General features: G+C 36.9%; 1 protein-coding gene across 1 annotated transcript in view; it reads left to right on the forward strand.

Annotated features, from left to right (window-relative positions):
* Positions 1 to 19,889, forward strand: part of ATP13A3 (ATPase 13A3) — a 52,304-nt gene that overhangs the window by 27,567 nt on the left and 4,848 nt on the right. Inside the window, exons 9-32 of the mRNA XM_058811886.1 lie at positions 57 to 191; positions 978 to 1,050; positions 1,820 to 1,951; positions 2,938 to 3,117; positions 4,820 to 4,977; positions 5,628 to 5,816; positions 6,703 to 6,764; positions 7,346 to 7,496; positions 7,584 to 7,700; positions 8,651 to 8,668; positions 8,760 to 8,913; positions 8,998 to 9,118; positions 10,281 to 10,405; positions 11,272 to 11,450; positions 11,907 to 12,029; positions 12,113 to 12,192; positions 12,871 to 12,913; positions 13,011 to 13,120; positions 13,942 to 14,038; positions 14,920 to 14,992; positions 15,772 to 15,949; positions 16,618 to 16,805; positions 17,238 to 17,326; positions 17,521 to 17,601. Of these exons, the coding sequence (XP_058667869.1) occupies positions 57 to 191; positions 978 to 1,050; positions 1,820 to 1,951; positions 2,938 to 3,117; positions 4,820 to 4,977; positions 5,628 to 5,816; positions 6,703 to 6,764; positions 7,346 to 7,496; positions 7,584 to 7,700; positions 8,651 to 8,668; positions 8,760 to 8,913; positions 8,998 to 9,118; positions 10,281 to 10,405; positions 11,272 to 11,450; positions 11,907 to 12,029; positions 12,113 to 12,192; positions 12,871 to 12,913; positions 13,011 to 13,120; positions 13,942 to 14,038; positions 14,920 to 14,992; positions 15,772 to 15,949; positions 16,618 to 16,805; positions 17,238 to 17,326; positions 17,521 to 17,601 (2,856 nt within the window). The remainder of the gene's footprint in view (positions 1 to 56; positions 192 to 977; positions 1,051 to 1,819; positions 1,952 to 2,937; positions 3,118 to 4,819; positions 4,978 to 5,627; positions 5,817 to 6,702; positions 6,765 to 7,345; positions 7,497 to 7,583; positions 7,701 to 8,650; positions 8,669 to 8,759; positions 8,914 to 8,997; positions 9,119 to 10,280; positions 10,406 to 11,271; positions 11,451 to 11,906; positions 12,030 to 12,112; positions 12,193 to 12,870; positions 12,914 to 13,010; positions 13,121 to 13,941; positions 14,039 to 14,919; positions 14,993 to 15,771; positions 15,950 to 16,617; positions 16,806 to 17,237; positions 17,327 to 17,520; positions 17,602 to 19,889) is intronic.

A 19,889-nucleotide genomic window follows, 5' to 3' on the forward strand; every position in this document is an offset into this window, starting at 1 on the left:
GATGGAGAACCCCTGTGACCTTTTGGTGTAACTTGAATGTTCTGTCACTCTTCTAGGTTCTCAACCCTTTTTACATTTTCCAGTTGTTCAGTGTGATATTATGGATCACTGATGAGTATCACTACTATGCATTAGCAATTGTGATTATGTCTGTAATATCCATTGTTAGCTCACTCTACACCATTAGAAAGGTAAGATCAAGGAAAATGGATGCATTTTTGGCTTTTTACTCATTGCCTTATTTTTGTTATGAAATTGCCTACAAATCTTTTAAGAATTTTTCAGAGTTGTACAGATAGAATATTGCTATGCATTTTCTCTCTTTGAGCTGAAAGAATTTAGATTTATAGTTTTATTTGAGACCTTTGCAGCCTTTCCACGCTGATGAATTAATAGGTTGGCCTCAGACAACAAAAACACTCCCTTGCTTAAATAAAACCCGACACAAGTTTATGGACCAAGTTTTATTGACAGTAGTGATTCCACCTTGTATTGTTTCCTTGTTTGAAAAGGCCCTGCAGAACTCAGCCCCAGTGAAGCATATAGATTGTTAAACTGGTGATTCAGTTTGCTTTGTAGACTTAGCTGATGAGAATCAAAGTAGTAATTGTCCTTAAATTGCAATCTCTGAATTCAGGCCAGGGACAAAAAAACCCCAAACAACTTGTACCTTAATTCAAGTTCATACAACTACTGCAGCTGTTACTTTTGTAAATGACCAAATGATTTTATAAGATTTTTACAGGACAGTGTATGTTTGCTTCCAGAATTCTGTTAAAATAGGAGTCTGTACAGGTTGATGTGCTCAAACTTTATTTGCCCATAAGTTTTCTAAACGATGTTCAAGAGAATGTTTTGAGTAGCATTTTGTTGTTAAAGAATGTTAGTAGAGAATCTCATCACTTCTACTGTAGAATGTGCATTTAGAAGAAGATAAGCTGTGCTTTTGAATAATGATTTTTTTCTCCCCTTTGCAGCAATATGTTATGTTACATGACATGGTAGCAGCTCACAGCATTGTAAGGGTTTCTGTCTGCAGAGGAAACCAAGGTAAATTTCACAGGTGGCTTGGAAGGTTGAATTTAAATTGCTCATGAAGTGTGACTGTAAAGTGGGTCTGCATCTGTTCTTTCTTTAATCAGCTGGAAATGCTTGCATTCCTTAGCAAAATTGCATGTGAAAAGAAGGTTAAAGTGGAATTTAGATAGTGTAATGTGTTCAGGGTTAACCTTCTAGATGCAATTTTCAGTGAGTATCAGGTTTGTTCTAGATTAGGTGCTTGTTCTATTGCTCTTTCTCATTTTCTACCATTCCACTTATGTAATAGGCATTCTGGTTTCTTTCCTAATTTAAAGATGTGCATGTGTTGGGTCTCCATTAACTTATTACCCAACAAGGGCTGCAAGATAATTTCTGAACTTCCCCTTATTTGGATATCACAGCAGTTAAAGGTGTGGTATCCAAAAGGTGTGATGCATGAGTTTGTTTTTAAGACATACATTGGTGTTGGATTCATGTCTTTATACTGAAGTTAAACTGTAGCTAATCATTAATATCTTTTGTATAAGCTCAATTCCTTTCATTTGTCATGATGCACTCTATCCATGTGCTCAGGAGTTTAATCTGTGGTGGAACTGGGGTTTATCAATGGCCTTTTCTTTATATTTTTAAAATCTCTTCATGCCATTAATTAAATCAAGTTGTACATTTTATTAATAGTTGTATTTGTCACCACCTGGATCTTGAGTGTGAGGATCTTTATCAGGTTTTATAGGTGGTGGCTCTTTTCAAGTAAACTTTTTTGTGTTCTAATACTCAGAAATAGAAGAAATCCTTTCCACTGACCTCGTGCCTGGAGATACCATGTTGATTCCATCCAACGGGACGATTATGCCGTGTGATGCAGTGCTGCTCAGTGGTACTTGTATTGTAAATGAAAGTATGCTAACAGGTAAAGTAAATTTGATACACAATGCTGCAGGGCTAAAGGTATTAGCTTATACCTGTGTGCATGTTTACTTGCAGTATGTTTTAGCAAAACTGAATATGTTTATTTTGTTTGAAATGTGTACGTTCTTACAATTACACATGTTCTGAGGCACTTAGGTACTTGTGTCAAGCTACCTAATACTGCTTGAAAACTCCAAAAACGAATGATTGTTTCTTGTTAAAAATTTTTCTTCTTGATAGTTTGTCTTCCTGCCTCTTAACTTGATGTTCTCAGTGCAGGTCAGAAGGCTGTTTCTTCAGAAATATTTTTCCCAAACTTGTAGCTTCTTCCAAAAATGAAGTAGTGAGTAGAATGTTCTACTGTATTTAAAACCACAAATTATTATCTCGAATTGTGCCTGCATACTCTGAAATCAGGTGTCTGATGTATTTAAAGGACAGCTTCAGTGACTAGGATGGACTTTGTTATTCCTAGGACAATCTGTCCAAATTGACAGCCTTTAGGAAATTTTAGTTCAGAGATTGTATATTCTATTGTGTTCAGTTTTTCTGAATATACTTGATCCTCTTGCTGTTGCTAGCACCTGATAAAAATTGATTGCTCCCCTAGCTTGAGTGCACTTGGTCACCAAAGGAGCTGAAAATAATTTTCTTCAGCTTCTAGCTTTTCTGAGTAAAGATGGGGGTGATGGTTTTCAGCGAGAGAAGGAAGCTTGTCCTGTTTTTTATTCTAATGAACTGTGTTTTATATCACTAACTGTCATTTGAAGTAAAGGGCACAGAAGCTCTATAAGGAAGTTAAAGGACTATAAGGAGTTAAATATCATTTGGGTAAGGTGAGAGACTACCTAATATGCTCAAAGGAAGATGACTTCCATAAGTCTGCCTGTGCTGCTGAAGTGAAATTATATTATTCTACTTGTAGTTGTGAATGAAAAAAATGTCTTTTCTTTTCTGATCTTGCTTAGAGACTTTCTTTCCTTTAAGGTGAAAGTGTTCCTGTCACAAAGATCAATCTGCCAAATCCTTCAGAGTATCCAAAAGCAGTGGGAGATGAGATCTACAGTCCCGAGGTGCACAAGCGGCACACGCTGTTCTGTGGGACCAATGTCATCCAGACCCGCTTCTACACTGGGGAGTTGGTCAAAGCTCTGGTGGTGAGGACAGGTACTAATGGTTACCTTTATCCCTTGTTAATGTTCTACTCCTTTCTGTAGGTGTGTGTCAACTGGCTGATACTGCTAAACTTGGTAAAGGAATGTACCCCAAATAGCTTGATAAAAGTCTTAAAACTGATAAAACTAGAGGATGGTCTGAAGATTAACAGTTGGCAAGGAAAAAAGTCTTTAGCATCAATTTAAAACTTATTTGAATGTATTTTCTTGTCCTTTAGAGGTTTCTTTGTAGTGTGTTGGTTGAACTGCATGTGCCTCTTGGAGAAGGTTTGGCTGGATAGTGGGGAGCAGCTGATTGGATGGGTAGTGGGGAACAGCTGATTTTAGCAGAGTCATTCACAATGCCAAATGTTTTTCTTTACCTATAGTTATTTCAAAGTACATAACATTTAATTTAAAAATTCGTTTGATCTATCTACAGAAATGCTAATTCATCTGTTAGAGATCTGGTGTTAAATGTCTATGAAAACCAATTGCACAAGCTAGTATAATTGTGGGATTCTGCTTTACAAAGATTATCTTAAGAAAATTACCACAAAATAAATTAATGCAAGCTATAATCCAAGGTACAATAAAACAAATTAGAAGAAATTGGCCTGCATTAACTAGACTGCTACTTAAAGCAAGATTTCCAACTAATAACTTCATCCTAATTAGCTGTTTCTTACTCTGGTGTATTCTTTTCACCTTCTATTAGTCTGCTTTAGCAGTAAAAGTTCTGATTTTTTGTTTTATTCTCTTTCTTGAGACTTTTATTAGTCTTTTCTTTCAGATAGATATTTTCCTTCTGTTGAACACATCTGCCCTTTAATAATATATATCTGAACGTGTTTTGTTTCTTAAATCAATTTCATGTGCCCGGCAGGTGTGCATGTACAGCAGGGTGAGCCCAAACAGCAACAGAAATGAACTGCTGAAGGCAATGCCCTGAGCAAGGGCTCAGCCTTTGCTGTGGTGGCTTGCACACTGAAAAGCTGTCAGGGAGCTGTCACTAATGCCAGAAGACCTGGCATTGACATTGAGGTTGTAGTAATAGACTTTGAAGTGTAAGCAGATGAAAAACGTTTTGGGCACACAAAATTGGGCATTAATGTTGGCCTCTTTAAACGTCGAGGCAAAGTTCAAGGAGCGCCTTGGGATATCTGTTGGTTGTTCAACTGAGACCTTCAGAGGTTAGTCTTCTAGTTTAATTGTCAAAATGCCATCAGGAGGTGCCCTTCTCAGAAGATGACTCCCTGCACTGCAGTTTTTTCTGAGTTTTTCATTCTGGCTCTCAAAGGAACTTAAGTAGACCTGCCATTTAAGTATTTGATGTTGGACTCTGAATATCTTAATTTTCTTTTCTGCAAGGTCTGGCTTAATTAGACAATAAATATACCCACTAGCTCTGCACTGTGAGGGACAAAATGCAGTACAGCAAACTCTGCCATGCCAAACCATGTGAGGATTTGCTGCTGCTGCAGAGGAGGGGTTTGTTTGCATCAGCTGCATGTCCTTGCCGTAGGAGAGAAGCCCGTAGTATGATGTGCATATATAAGCACCTTAATTACAGTATTGCAAAACATCTGCTGTGGATATTGAGAAACAGCTGTAATGAAATTAGTAGCTTAAGGGTTTTATTGAGGTTTTTAATATATTTTAATAGCTTTGCTTTTGTTTGTATTTTTAAGAACTTACTCCTTTTTTATTTCTAGGCTTTAGTACTGCTAAAGGACAGCTTGTTCGTTCCATACTGTATCCAAAGCCAACTGATTTTAAGCTCTACAGAGATGCCTATTTGTTTCTCCTGTCTCTGGTGGTGGTAGCAGGCTTTGGATTTCTTTACACAATTGTCAATAGCATCTTAAATGAGGTATGTTTCCATTTCTGCTCCAGAACTGCCTTACTTTAGAAAAGTGGTGACCATGACTTCCATCACACTTCAGATGATGAGAAACTATTTGATTTAAAGTGAAAATTTTTTGTTCTATTTTATATCAATGAAATGAGACAAGGTTACTGAGACTGAAATTCAGCACAGAAGCAGAAGTTTAATATCTTACAGAGAAATTTGAGTTTTCCTTGGTTTCTCTTGACCCAATTACTAGATTTTTATCTTTGTTATATGTAACTATCTGACTTATAGTTGGAAGAAATAGGATACAGCCCATCTAAACATGCTGCAGGCAAAAAAGTCCTTATCAAGGAATAACCTGATAACTGTTTTTTGGTTTGTTTTATTTATTTTTTCTCTCAAAAAATTTTGCATTATTCAGCTTATGTTTTAAAGTAATACATTGCCAGGGAGAAAAGTGCAAATTTGAAGTTATGGGTTGTGGATAATTTAGGACTGGATTATTGTGGTTGCTGATGGTAGGTGAAGATTATGATAAATTTCTGGGCAATCCAGAACACACTGTACTGGGGAAAACAACGTGTGGCTTTTGCTCTTGGTAGCACATCAGTGGGATGGTGAATGTGTAAGCAGTGAATTCTGCTCGTTAACTCTGACCTCTGCTGCAGGTTCCAGCTCGTACCATCATCATCGAGTCCCTTGACATTATCACCATCACGGTGCCTCCAGCACTCCCTGCTGCTATGACTGCTGGCATCGTTTATGCACAAAGAAGGTTGAAAAAAATTGGCATCTTCTGCATCAGCCCACAAAGGATAAATATTTGTGGCCAGCTGAATCTTGTGTGTTTTGATAAGGTTAGGTGAATTTTGAAACCTTGCTACCTGAAGGAGCATTGTCTTAGAAAAGGGAGTTTGTATAGATAAAAAGGGAAAACTCATTATTTGTCATATAAGTTAGATGATTTGTGATCTGTTAGCTTCCAGGTATTCAGTGTTTACCATCTGCCAATTCTCCTAATTTAATCTGCTCTAAGAAGTTGTTGTAATTGAGCTGCTTTCTTATCTCAAAACTCCCAACTTACTACTGACACCTCAGAAATGTGAGAGTTAAGGCTTACTAAGTACTTTATTTAGCACACAAGCTTCTGAAAAACTCAGGTGTGAAGTCAGACTTGTTCTCATTTTCATTAATATCAATGAAAAGCTGAGTGAGTGTATTTTGTTACTATTTGTTAAACATGAATGAAAGACAGTAATGCTGCTAGCCAGAATTCTTTGCTTTTGGCTATTTCCTAGATAAAATTTATTTTCCTCTTTTGATTTTATCTCAAATAATAAGTATAATACTAACTGTATTATTTCAACTGTAAGTACATTTCAGTTACTGTTTTAACTATATAAGATAGTACTAATGGTTTAGTGCCCATATTCCAGTGTCCTTAGTCTCTGAATATTGAGATGATGTGCTATCAGCTTTGGATTTTAAATGTCTGTTTCATTTGTCCTGTCTCCAGTGAGGAGCATGACTGCTTTGAATGTTTTTGAAAGTTATTTACCAGGTTTGGAACTTAATTACTAGCAAAAAGCAAGGGGAGATACTGTATTTTCTGTCCTGAAGTCTTGCTTTGTATGTGAAAACAAAAGAAAATTTTCTTAAATAGCTGCTAATTTTTGCTTTGCTGGAAGATAATTTGTTTCTGAAGGTTTTTTCTACATGCCATGCCCTTGGTCTCTTTTGCAGACTGGCACACTTACTGAGGATGGCTTGGATCTTTGGGGAATTCAGCGGGTGGAGAATGCTCGGTAAGGATGAGCTCGGGGCTGATAGCAAACATGATACTCATGTTGTACTGTAACAGCTTCAGCAGAATAGAATAGAAAATTCAGTGTGAGCTCATGTATGTTTACATTTTTGTAATGTGCTGTAGGAATGCCACTTGAACTGTGGCTTAGGTCTAGTGGAAGTTTAAACTCCCCAGCGAAGCTGAGGCAGAATTTTATTTTTTAGTCTGAGATCTCATCATGGTCATACTGCAAAACAGTTGCATATTTCTTTAATCCTGTCCTCCTAAGCAATGACTTTTTGGGCTGCTAAAATGAATTATCTTAGCTAATTAAGTTAAGTACTAAGTGATAAGAGGGCTTTGTATGAGAGATCAAACTAGACAAGGAAGGAATGAACACTGAGTGTTTGAAGGAGGAAAAAGTTGTGATAGTTTCTGAAGATTCCAGCCCAGAGTCTTAATTTGTTTTCCATGATGTGTGAAAACACAAGTGAAGGGACTTGTGCAGTCAATTTTCTTCTGTTAATCTAAACAAACCTTTTGAAGTGGCTCATAATAAATAATTATAGTGCTAAGTATATTATTACTTCATTGTTTCAGTTTCCTTTTGCCGGAAGAGAGGGCTTGCAGTGAGAGCTTGCTGAAGTCAGAGTTTGTTGCTTGCATGGCAACTTGTCATTCCCTTACAAAAATTGAAGGGGTGCTTTCTGGGGATCCACTTGATTTGAAGATGTTTGAAGCAATAGGATGGGTAAGTGCCTTTTGTCTCCTGAATATTGGATTATGAGCAAGTCCAAGTTAATGAATGTATAAATTAGTTGACTTTTTTTTAATACAGATTTTAGAAGAAGCAACTGAAGAGGAAACAGCCCTTCATAATAGAATCATGCCAACAGTGGTTCGACCTTCAAAACAACTTTCCCCAGAATCCAAGCAAGCAACAGATCAAGAAATGGTATAAAAACTCGAAACAATTGATATGAGTTAAAGAAACACATTTTACTATATGATAAAATTGAAATTGGTCAGAACTGTGAGGGTTTTGATGGCAAGGATACAACAAACCTTTACAACATTTAAAATGTTTAAACCATTGTTGAAGGTAGTGATTCAGTATATGCCCATTGCAAGGTGAGCAAAGTGAGTGTCAGCATTATTGCCTTTACTGATTAATTAAAAAGTACAGTAATGCTTTTTGAGCTTATGCCTTTTAATATTTGTATGTTACCAAATTCTTATGTTTTAATGAAATGCTTAGGTGTGCTCACCTTGCAGTTTCAGTTAAGACAATAATTTGTTAATGTCACTAAGTGCTGAGTAAAAAAACAAAATGTACTTAGCAAATGTTTCTTCTAGCTGTATTTTGAAGTATTTTTAAATATTTCACAAAGGGAAATTTAAAGCATGTGAGTGTATATGCAGATTATCACAGAGTAGGGTAGTGGGAGGGTGTAACAAGTCAGTACATTTGTATGAGTTGTATTTTGTAGTAGATAGAACTGCCTTTTGTTCAGGGTTCAGTGTACGTGCACAGCAGTAATTTCTGTGCAGCAGTTGATATCTGAACATTCTTGCAACTTAGTGCATTATTTTTTGGAGGAATATACTTAATAATAATGTGGCCTCATTCTGAAACACCATAGTACTTTAGTCATTTACAGAGGCTAAACAGTTTGGATGTGAAAGGTCTTGGTAATTCTAATCAAGCAATCAAGCTCTACAGTTCTACTGTGTTTCACTTAAAGTAAAGGATACTAAACAGATGCAGTATATTTATATTCAGCTTTTATGAAATCCATTGAAAATACAGTATGACTTCATACGGATTCGTGTTGAAATAATTTGTAGCTGAAGAAATACTCAAAATTGATATTTAGAGTGACTGTATATTTTTTTGTTTTTCAGGAGTTGTTTGAGCTGTCGGTAAGTATACTTTTTCATTTGGCACATACCTATTTTTCTGAAGATGGATGTGGATGTAACCCTTTTGTTCCTTCCTTCCTGTCTGGCACAGACTGGGTATGAAATTGGAATCGTGCGCCAGTTTCCATTTTCCTCAGTGTTGCAGCGCATGTGTGTCATAGCCAGGGTTCTAGGGGAAAAGAGAATGGATGCTTACATGAAAGGTGCCCCAGAGGTGATTGCCAGCTTGTGTAAGCAGGAAACAGGTAAAGGAGCAAATTTTTTTATTTCTTCTATAGCTCAGCTGAAATATGAATATTTTAATAACCCAAAACTTGATTTTTCTAAAGTTCCTGTTGACTTTGAGCGTGTCCTGGAAGACTACACTAAGCAGGGCTTCCGAGTTATTGCTCTTGCTCACAGAAAACTGGAGTCTAAGCTTACATGGCACAAAGTCCAGACTATTAGCAGGTAAGACTGGCTTCACTTTATTAATAAGTAAGAGATTTTAAAAGCTGCATGCTTTGAATTAATATGTAATGTGTATTTTTGTTTACATCAATTACTACTCTTCTTTAGCTTTTTTTGTCTTGGCATACATAGTTCTGTACATCCTTTAGTTGTGCCCTGGACACACCAGATAAGGAATTTTTTTTCTGCAATGAAGTGAATTCAGAGGATGAGCTTTAAGCTGGAAATGAACTGGAATATCATTTTTATGGTGTCTAATTTACATTATTGTGACAGAAAACCTTGTCTGATTTCTTTACTTGCACATACTTATATCATCTATGTTTATTAAGGATAATGGCTAGTGATGGAAATCCTATGCATGTTTGATGTAGTTTCTTTGTCTCCTAAAGGCAGCATGTCCATTTTCTCGTTGCAGAGGTTTGAAAAGTAGAAAGGTTTCTTCCTTCAAGTAGTAGAACCTCCTGTGAAATATTTTTCAGCTGGGCCTAGTTTTGTGGATAATGTCATCTTTCCCACAGTGCTTGAATGTGTAGTACAGCTATGAAAATGCCAACTTTGACTGTGTTCTTTTGTATCAGCCCTGTGTGCAAGGTGAACATTTAGCAAAGCAATGAGTTTTCCAGTTTCCGGTGTGAAAGTCTACAATAGCAGTAGAATACCCAAGACCTGTAAATACACTGACTTTTTAATGTAAACCAAAGGGAGTTAATTTCTCTGCCTAATTAGCTAGTGCCTATTAATCTTACATGCCTTTGTAAGAATGTGGTAGCTTTTATCTTAAGGTTCAGCTAAATTGGAAAAGAGATGTGTGCTATAAACATATCTTAATATTTGGTTTGTGAATGCAGTTAGTTTCAGAGCAGGTTTTCTAGCTATAACCTATTTGAGACTGTAATTTCCTTTAGAAAGCATTCTCATGGAAAAAACTGAAAATTGTGCTTGAGAGGAAACAACACTTTCTCATACTGGTTTTCAAATAAAACAAGGGAAATAAGTTATTGTGATTATATCTTTCACACCACTTTTTATAAAGCGAATTACTTCATGGTTAAAAATACACATTCCTCTTTACTTTGATAAGCAGAAAATCAGGCTTTTAGAGCTGCATCTAATAATTGTAAATCTTAAAATCTTCTCTTGCTTGTCTCTTTTTCATCAGAGATGCTATTGAAAGCAACATGGATTTTATGGGGTTAATTATAATGCAAAACAAGTTAAAGCAAGAAACCCCTGCTGTACTTGAAGATTTGCATAAAGCCAACATTCGCACTGTCATGGTTACAGGTTAGCATGTAAACATTGATACTCAAAGATCCATCTCTTTCTTGTTTTAACTATGTGTATTAGTGTCAGTGGGTTTACACTGTGTTTATAGCAACAGGGAAGTTTAGAAACTTGTGAAAATATTCAGACTCCATTTTTTTTTTGTTTTTGGGTGCAAGTTGCTTTGGTAAGTCAGAGAAACCAGAAGAGGCTTTAATTCCACTTTGTAGTTTCTTCTCCCTAAGTATAAGCTACTTGATACTGAATTGGAGGATGAAAATCCTTAAAAGTCTTCCAAATCAGGCTAAGTGGAAGTCCTAGTCTGATTTTATGACTGAACTTACTTTGAGCAGGAGGTTGGACTGGATGTCCTGATGTTCCCTACCATTTTGATTTATACTATGAGAAGTCACTTTGTGTTGGATTTTTTCTGAGAGAATGACTTAGGTCCTTGTAAGCATTTTAGATGTCTGTGCTCAGTGTTTTTTATACAATATGTGTTTGCTTTTTAAATCACAGGTGTTGTGATTTTGGAATGTTTTGCTAAGCTAACAATACAGCTTTGTGTTTGCATGTTCTGTGACTGTAGAAAGCAGTATTTTAAATGGCTGTCTGTTTTCTGCCTGATTTTCCATATACACTAAGAGTTGGTCAATAAGAGATCTTTATAGCTCCAAGCAGCAAACAAAATTCTTAGAGGAGGGGGTTTACCTGGGGGTTTCAGTGTTGTCTGTAGGTTGGTTTTTTCTGAGGTTGGCACTGGTATGTGGGGCAGTCCTTGTCATAGTTCTGTGCAGGCTTTGTTAGCTTTTTTCTTACAGGGAATATCAGCACATGATCTTGATGTTTTTCTGACTGAAACCCTTTAAAATGCTATTGTTTAACAGGGGATAACATGTTAACTGCTATCTCTGTGGCCAGAGACTGTGGAATGATTCTACCTCAGGATAAGGTCATTATTGCTGAAGCACTACCTCCAAAGGATGGGCAGGCTGCCAGGATCAACTGGCATTATGCAGATACCCTCGCAAAATGCACTAGTTCATCACCAGCCATAAACTCAGAGGTAATATGATATTATATTATTACATTCTATCACACATGTTAGAATGTAAGCTGTTAGTTTTACAGTCCTTTTTATGTTATTCTATTAAATAGTAAATCAGCTGTTAAGTGTCAGTTCAGCATTGATATACTGGTTAACTTTCAGATCCTCAAATACCACAGACTAATAAAGCAGCTGGGGGAGGTAGTTTTTCAACTGTGATATGACATTTGACATTTCACTTGACAGGGGTTTTTTCCCCAACATTTCAATATGTCAAAACTTCTCTAGCTGCTTGTAGTTGAAACATTAAACTACATTTTCTTAGTAATACGTAAATGTGTATGAGTTGTTTTTTTTTTTTTCAAATTACCTTCTTATAAACCTAGTCATCTCTAGAAATACCCCTCTGAGTATTAGCTTGAAATGGCAAGGTGTCTGTGTATATCCATTACAGTATTAAACTACTTTTGATAGGATATTCCAGTTAAATTGGTCCATGAAAGCCTTGAGGATCTCCAGATGACAAAATACCATTTTGCAATGAATGGGAAGTCATTTGCAGTGATTTTGGAGCATTTTCAGGACCTGGTACCCAAGGTGAGCATTTCCCTTGAGTCTGGGCACTTTGAGTGGTGAGGAGCCTTTGCCCTGTGAGCATTAATAACTCTCCTGTCTTGCAGCTCGTGCTACACGGCACTGTGTTTGCTCGCATGGCGCCTGATCAGAAAACTCAGCTGGTGGAAGCTTTACAAAATGTAGAGTAAGTATTTGCTTAAGCATAGAAAGCAAGAGGGTTCAATGTGTTTGGTTTGATAGGAGACAAAAATTATGCATGCTCCTAGCTGTTTTGCCTAAAGAAAAATGCTGGGCTGAGAAAACTCCTTGTGTTGATAGATCAGCCTATTAGCTGATCTAATAGAATGAGAGGAGAGTAGTACCATCTGCTGGCTAGTTGGGAAAGTTTCAGACTTTTAATGAGGTTTTGAACGAGGAATAAGTGCATCAACTGACTGACATATTTTATAAATGCAGTTGCTTGGTTTATGAAACAAGCCCATCAAATGTCTTCTGTGTATTACAGAAGTATTATCAGGATGACTTCTGTTTACATTGGTCAGTATGTGACTGTTGGTGTCAGGCCTTGCAGCTTTACAAAATATTACAGAAGTGTCATTGCCTAGAGCAAAGATTCTTTAGACCACATTGGGATGATAGAGAGTTAATTAACCATTATTGCTTTGATTGACCTGTCATTGTCATGTTACTTTTCTACTTCCTTATATGTATAACAGCAACAGTAATTGATTTCAGCATTAATGATCACCCATTGTTATGCAAACCCTGAATAACTGAAATATAGAAGTAATTAATGAAATAAGCTAAATGGACCATGGTTGGAGAATGATCCAGAATGCTGATATCTGTTTTGCTTTTGTAGTTACTATGTGGGCATGTGTGGAGATGGAGCAAATGACTGTGGGGTAAGTATATTTTTATTTTCCATACAGAACCATTCAGTTAAATGGTACAGCTGAAGGCAAGTTCTAAAATGGTCTCTATTTCAATGTTACCTGGCAGGCACTGAAGAGGGCACATGGTGGTATATCTCTGTCTGAACTTGAGGCTTCTGTGGCATCACCATTCACTTCCAGGACACCCAGTATTTCCTGTGTGCCAAAGCTGATCAGGTAATGCCACTGACCGTGGACTTAAATGTGTCTGTGTAACTCATCTTGCATGCTCTATTTTAGTATATATTTGATGCTGCAGGAAACCAGTGTGAATTACAGAATACATACATTTTAGTGGTTCTTTTTCTTTACCAAAGGTACTCAGTGCAAAACCCTGCCATAGCATGATTTACTATTTTGTTGTAAAATCCTTTGTCCATAAAAAGTTTAATTTTTCAAAGCATGACCAAGCTTCTACGCATTAGTCTTTAATTTTGTCTTAGTCACTTTGCTAGTTTCCATAAAGGCTGTGTGTAATTGCAAAGATAATTGCTCTGCACCATACAAAGTAGAAGGCAAATTCTCTAAATAGGGTTTGACCAATTTGTTGACTCTAGAATTGGAAATTAGGTAATGATTTTGGATAATGGTCAGCCAAAGAAGAATCTAGGGGTCTGTGGGGAAATAATGAAGTAATGCGTTATCAGAAACATTTCTGAAGTCAGCAGCTCTGTGGCTGACTGTGTTTATTCAGTCCATGCCGTAAATTAATGCTTCATAGATGCTTGTGTAAAAAGACATTCATTTAAAAACCTCTGTTGAAAACCACATGAAGTCCAAAGAGGACTGGTTAGGTGGTGGCTGAGTTCAGAAGACAGACCCACAATTTGATGTTGGGGGAAGTGTACCATTCTGACTCCTGTTTCTCTCATGTCTGTAGCCTCATGTCCCTCAAAGGGTTTGCTGGTGTGTCTAATTGCAGCTAGCAATTTGGTAGGCAGAACTGAACTGCTTGCACAGAAAGCTTTGTAGTTACATGATTCCATCTGTTTTGACAGGGAAGGCCGTGCTGCTTTAGTAACTTCCTTCTGTGTGTTCAAATTCATGGCACTATACAGCATCATCCAGTACATCACTGTTACTCTGCTGTATTCTGTAAGTATTCTGTCAATACCTATGCAGTGTCAGCATAATTCAGAGATTTGAAAGTTGATAGATATTGAATACAAATTATTGCAAGTCCCTTTGAGTACAATGTATGCATTCAAAAATACATTTAGACTGAAAGTGTTGTTAATATTTTGGGGTTTTTTTCATATTAACTGTACAAAATACATGGTAGTATCTGTTTAGAAAAGGCAATAACCAATGACTGAGAAAAGAAAGTCTCTACAGTAGGAAGACCAAATAAGCATATATACAAAGCAAAAATACAGGTTTCAGTTATTTTAAAATTTTTCAGCATTTTGAATTAGCCTAACTTATTTTAAAGGGCAATGCATTCATTTTATGTTAGAATTTAAAGAAACTGGAAGTACTGATTTGGCTGGGTGGGGGGAAGCATAATGGAATGTTTCCTGTTAATATGGTTGGTTTCACAATAATGGCATGTGGTAGAAATCCTGTATTTTAATTTGTGTTCTGAGAAGGTAAAGATGCAGAGTTTTAAGGGACTTTTGAGGTGGAAATTTTCACAGCTGTATGAGTACATAGTGAGGCTATGGTGTTGAAAGAGCTGTAGGCCTAAGCTGTTATTGCATTGGTATGTAAGATTCAATAATATCATTTGGTTACAAACCAATTTCAATTACAAATAGCTTGTCCATCTTGAAAAGGTTGTTTCATACTGTGATACTTCAGGTATTATTCTGTGAATTGTAGAGTATTCAGGACTCCTGCAGGTAAAGGAGGCCAGTTTGACAGGACACTCTCTTGTTTATAGAGGGAAATTCAAAGAATTAATGTGTAAAATTGTCAGTATAAACTTTTTGGGTGGTGTGAAGGAATTACCAATCTGTCATTTGTTGTTTCTCCAGATCCTGAGCAATTTGGGAGATTTCCAGTTTCTCTTCATTGATTTGGCAATCATTTTGGTGGTTGTCTTCACTAGTAAGTACTGTACTGAATTACCATTGTGGCTCCTGTGAACCACTTTTTGCTTGGTCAGATTTTCTTTAATATCTAATTACATGTGGTTTTGAGAAAACACTGTGACATACAATGAAGATATTATTACTATTACATCTATGCATTAAGAAACCCAAACCACAATCTGAAATTTGTGAAATGTCCTAAAACAAGAAGCAGGTTGTGGGCATGACCTCGGGGAACTAAGTCTTCACAGGACAGGGAGTTGGTTTTGGAATCAAAACAGGAGTCATTGCAATATCATCTTGCTCAAATGTTTTGATTCCTTGCATTCTTATTTTGAACTTCTGTCCACAAAATGTTACACTCAAAGTATTGCTGTTGAAACATCTGATTTCACATACATGCCTAGCATTCAATTCACTGGCTAACAGTAGAATTCCATTTTCAAATTTAATAAAAGCATCTTAATTGAAGCAATGGCAGTCCAAAAGTGAGGAGGCAAGCTGTAAGTCCTTGCAGACAAAGGGAATTTGGCCAGACACTGCTAATTCCTTAAGTCTGATGGCTGCTTCTGTCCCCTGCTATGCTGTGCGGCTGGGGAACCAGCCTGTAGAAGGCACTATGGTGTTGTTCTAGGGTTCTATGATTTTTTCAAAGTGGTTTCACATTTGCAGTTCTGGACTAAATTTTAAAGTGATGTCATGAGCAAGCCATTCTAATCCCACAGAATGTGAACAGGATAACTCTTGAAAACCATAATGATGCAATGTGTCATTTGTTTTTTGTTCTCTCTGCAGTGAGTCTGAACCCTGCTTGGACAGAGCTTGTTGCACGAAGGCCTCCATCAGGTCTTATCTCAGGTCCACTTCTGTGTTCCGTGTTGTCTCAGATCATCATCTGCCTTGCTTTCCAGACCTTGGGGTTCTTCTGGGTCAAACAGCAGTCCTGGTACGAGCCTTGGACACCAGACTCTGAGTAAGTGTTTCAGTGGCTCTGTGCAGGATACAGTAGTGATTGGAAAGCTATAGGCAGTAATGCTCTCTTCTTTCTTGACCACTGCCCCCACTGTGGGGACTTTGAAAATAAAGCTTCTGTATTGCAGCTTGTTAGTTTGCTGATTTTCTGTGAAAAAATATATGGGAGCTACCCAGTGGCTGAAAAACAAAATTGGGTCAGAGTCAGATGGCTTGGTCTAATGACTCTTCAGCTTTGAGACAGTTGAGGTAGAAATTTGAAATTTATGGTTCTATCTATTCTATCTCTTTCATATTATAAAGCTTTGCTTTCCTGTTAGAGTTACAGTAAATCAAATTAATATTTTTGAAAATAAAGAGGTGTTTTAATTTTATTTTTTTAGATTGCAGTATTTCCTTACCTGTCTGTTAAGTCTGTCTACAATGATAGTTTTAAAACAGTTTATGTAGAAAATTTACAAACTGGCAGCATAAAAGAACTTGAAGCTTTGAATTCACAAAAATTGCCACCTCTCTGCCACAGTTTTGAGTTACTTCTTACTACCTGTAATATTTCTCAAGTTAAGCTTTTTTACTACTGTAGAATTTTTTCTGTCATTACTTTTGTAAATAAATGGGCCCTATTTGCCTCTTCTCCATAACTCCATGTTCAATGTTTTTGTGTTGCAGTGCATGTAATGTGTTGGACGCCCAGAACACCAGCTCTGCACACCATGGGAATGAGACTGTTCATGATGAACATTACATTAAAAATTATGAAAACACAACTTTGTTTTTTATATCCAGCTTTCAGTACCTCATAGTGGCAATTGTCTTTTCTAAAGGAAAGCCTTTTAGACAACCATGCTACAAAAATTGTAAGTCCTTTCTTAGTATATACAGTTCCAAATAAAATTCCCAAGTTACTGTGCCCTTGTTAACAATTCTGTTGTGCCACTTCAGAAGCAATAGTGTTGCTAGCAGATCATAGTGGAGTTATCCTCTTATCTAATCACAGCTAGAAATAAAGAAATACTAAACTGTAAGGAGAAATTTGTGTTAATAGTTGCTTGATTTGTAGACATGTATGTGTCTGTATATTTCAAATCCACAAGTGAGCCAGTGAGGAGGAGTCAGGCCTTCTCTTTATGGCTATCAGCATAACTAGTATTGCTCCAATACTGGAGGGGGTTTAGGGGGAAAAGAGAAGTTGTTTCCAGGCAGTGATAAACACATGATACATATTAAAACTGTCTAAAACTTTCAATTGTGAGATGGTCCAATTAAAATATTCTTTTCTTCTTTTGCAGTTCTGTTTGTTTTATCTGTTATAGTTCTTTATGTCTTCATATTTTTCATCATGTTGCATCCTGTTGAAGCTATCGACGAATTTCTGGAGGTGAGAGTCAGCACATCTCAGGTGTGTCAGCTTCCTCAGGAAACTGGTGGGCTGCCTTTGGGACAAGCATGAGCCCTGCAGACCTTTAGCTTCACATCACTGGCTGGGGAAGGGAGAATTTATAATGCTGAGTGTTTTGGATGTGTGTTTACTTCACATGTGTGTTTCTAATCTCTGGTAACTTGTTTCCACAGCTTGTGTGTGTGCCACCAGAGTGGCGCCTAAGAATTGTCATCATTGTTATTCTAAATGCACTTGTGTCTGTGCTGACAGAGGTAAGAAATCCACAGGGAAAAATACTTCTCTTTTAAGTGCTTCTTTTTGCAGGGTGCATGTTTGTCTTTTATTTAGATCACTCTTCACAACATGCCAGTATGAGTGGCTACTGTTTTCTTGTTAAGTGTGTATTTCTACAAATGTCCTTGTAAGCTAGATTTAAGGTGTCAAGACTTTGTGTCTAAAGTATAATTTTAAAATCTTTTTTCTTAAAAAATTGGGGCAGGGAGAAAGTCAAAAGACTTAATAATTCAACTATTTCGTATTAAAATACTCCATTTTTATTTTCTGTTTTATTTTCTGTTACTTCAGAATAACAACATACAAAAGAACTATCTAAAATCCTTAGGGGAGCCCCCCTTCCTTCATTTGGATTGTACACATAGCTTATTGTTCAGAATTATGCAGTTCTGTCTGATATGATGAAAGCCCAGAAGTAGAGATGTTCATGCCAATCAGCTTTTGCCATCATTGAGCTTGTCTGAAGTCAATCACTGAAGTCAATGTTGACTTCTTCTGCTATAATTCCGGAGTTAATGTATGCAGAAACATGCCCTACCTTTCATCCAGGTGCCTTGTTTTTGTTTCCAAGAATCAAAGTTGGACAAATAAATCTTCCAGAAGAAATCTGTATTCAGTCAGTTATTTATTCCTGTGGTTAGTTTTTCTCCATGTGTGATTTCCAACCTGAATATGTTTGGGTTTTGGTTGCAGTCATGAGTCACTTTTTTCCTGCAAGATGAAAAGACCTTCCAGCATTATTTAGTGCACACTGCAATTATCTGTTTTTACTGTGTAACATTTTCTACAGCTTCTAATCATTATTTCCATTACAATGTGAGGGATTGCTACCAGTGTAATCAGTATAATACTTCCTTGGATCATATAATTTTGGTCTTCAAAGAGTACTGCAGCATTAATATTCTGTCCAATTGACATGTTTTTTCCCTTTATTAGTGACCTAGTAAAAACTAACTCAAAGGGTTTTTTTTAGATACTTGAATCAAAATTACCAAGGTGTTTTGTGTTTAAAATGTTGTTCCAAATAGAATTTGCAAAATATGCTCTTATGTTGCTGCCTATTGGAACATGGTTTTGTGTTTTCACATGGCAGGCAACAACTTTTCCAAAACGTGTCAGTAGATACTAATTTTCTTGGCCTCTTGTCTTGTTGTTAACAAGTTTATCCACTATTAAAGCTCCTGTGCCTTTCTTACATTGTCCTGTATGTACTCTAGCTCTTCCTCTGATTTTTCTTTATGGTCTTGAATTCTTTCATTTTTCTGTAGTAGTGAATGTGTAATAGTTTGGGCTTTTCTGGCTTTCTTTTATTTGTGAAAAGTCAAATTTTATGTATTTTGCCGTCTTTACCACTGAAACAAAACAGCTACTCTGAAGCTTCAGAATCATGGCTCTTTTTGTCTTCTGATAAAATTAAAACAAACCTCCTAGACAGAAATATTTTTTTCCAATTCAGTTTCAGTTTTCAGTCCAGTGATAAAGATTACTGAGGGAAATACATTTACCATCTATCTGCTTGAAAATTCCTTTGTTCTGCAGGTGATCCTGTAACTTCTATAGAATCTGGTGCTGTTTCTGTTCTGGATGTGTAAGGGCTCCAGTAGGAAGTCTGTACAGTGTGCCAATCCATGTATCAGCACGTGGCTCTGAGGACAAATGGTTCTCCTCTGGTTTAAATATGTGTTCATCAGGTTCCACTTCTGGGCCTTGTTGGTTGTCACATCAGCCTGAAAACTTGTGAATTTCTACTAAACATCACCTAAGCACTAGAATTACCTGCAGACTGTGTTCTTTCACCCACTATTTCAAACCTCACCCCACTCTTTTTCCTATGGAGGTTTGAGTTAGCATCTTTGCACACGTCAGTCATTTAACTTTCATTACCAAAACTGCAGGGGTGATTTGACACATTTCTTCTAAACAGCCTTCCCTATTTATCTTGTTGCCTATACTTTGGTAATAAAATAGAAGTACCTACTTCTTTGCACTAATTGTGTGGGCTGTTATGCTCTCTCTTAAACCAAGTTTCTCCCACTTTGCAAGTATAAGTTGAATGCTTTGTTTTGGCAGATGAGTTGTTTTACTGTTCAGCAGGTGTCCCAACAGAACTGTTGTGTAGCAATCCTCAAATCCCAAACCTTGTTTTACAATATACACTTCACCTTCCATAACTGATGCCCACCTCTTGAACTGCATTTGCCCAATTCCAGCAGTGTTACTCTACACTCTCTAAAGCTTTGTCATGTGGTGCCAGCTCCCTGGGTCC

The sequence above is a fragment of the Ammospiza caudacuta genome, chromosome 11, assembly GCF_027887145.1.
Source record: "Ammospiza caudacuta isolate bAmmCau1 chromosome 11, bAmmCau1.pri, whole genome shotgun sequence".
Lineage (NCBI taxonomy): Eukaryota > Metazoa > Chordata > Aves > Passeriformes > Passerellidae > Ammospiza > Ammospiza caudacuta.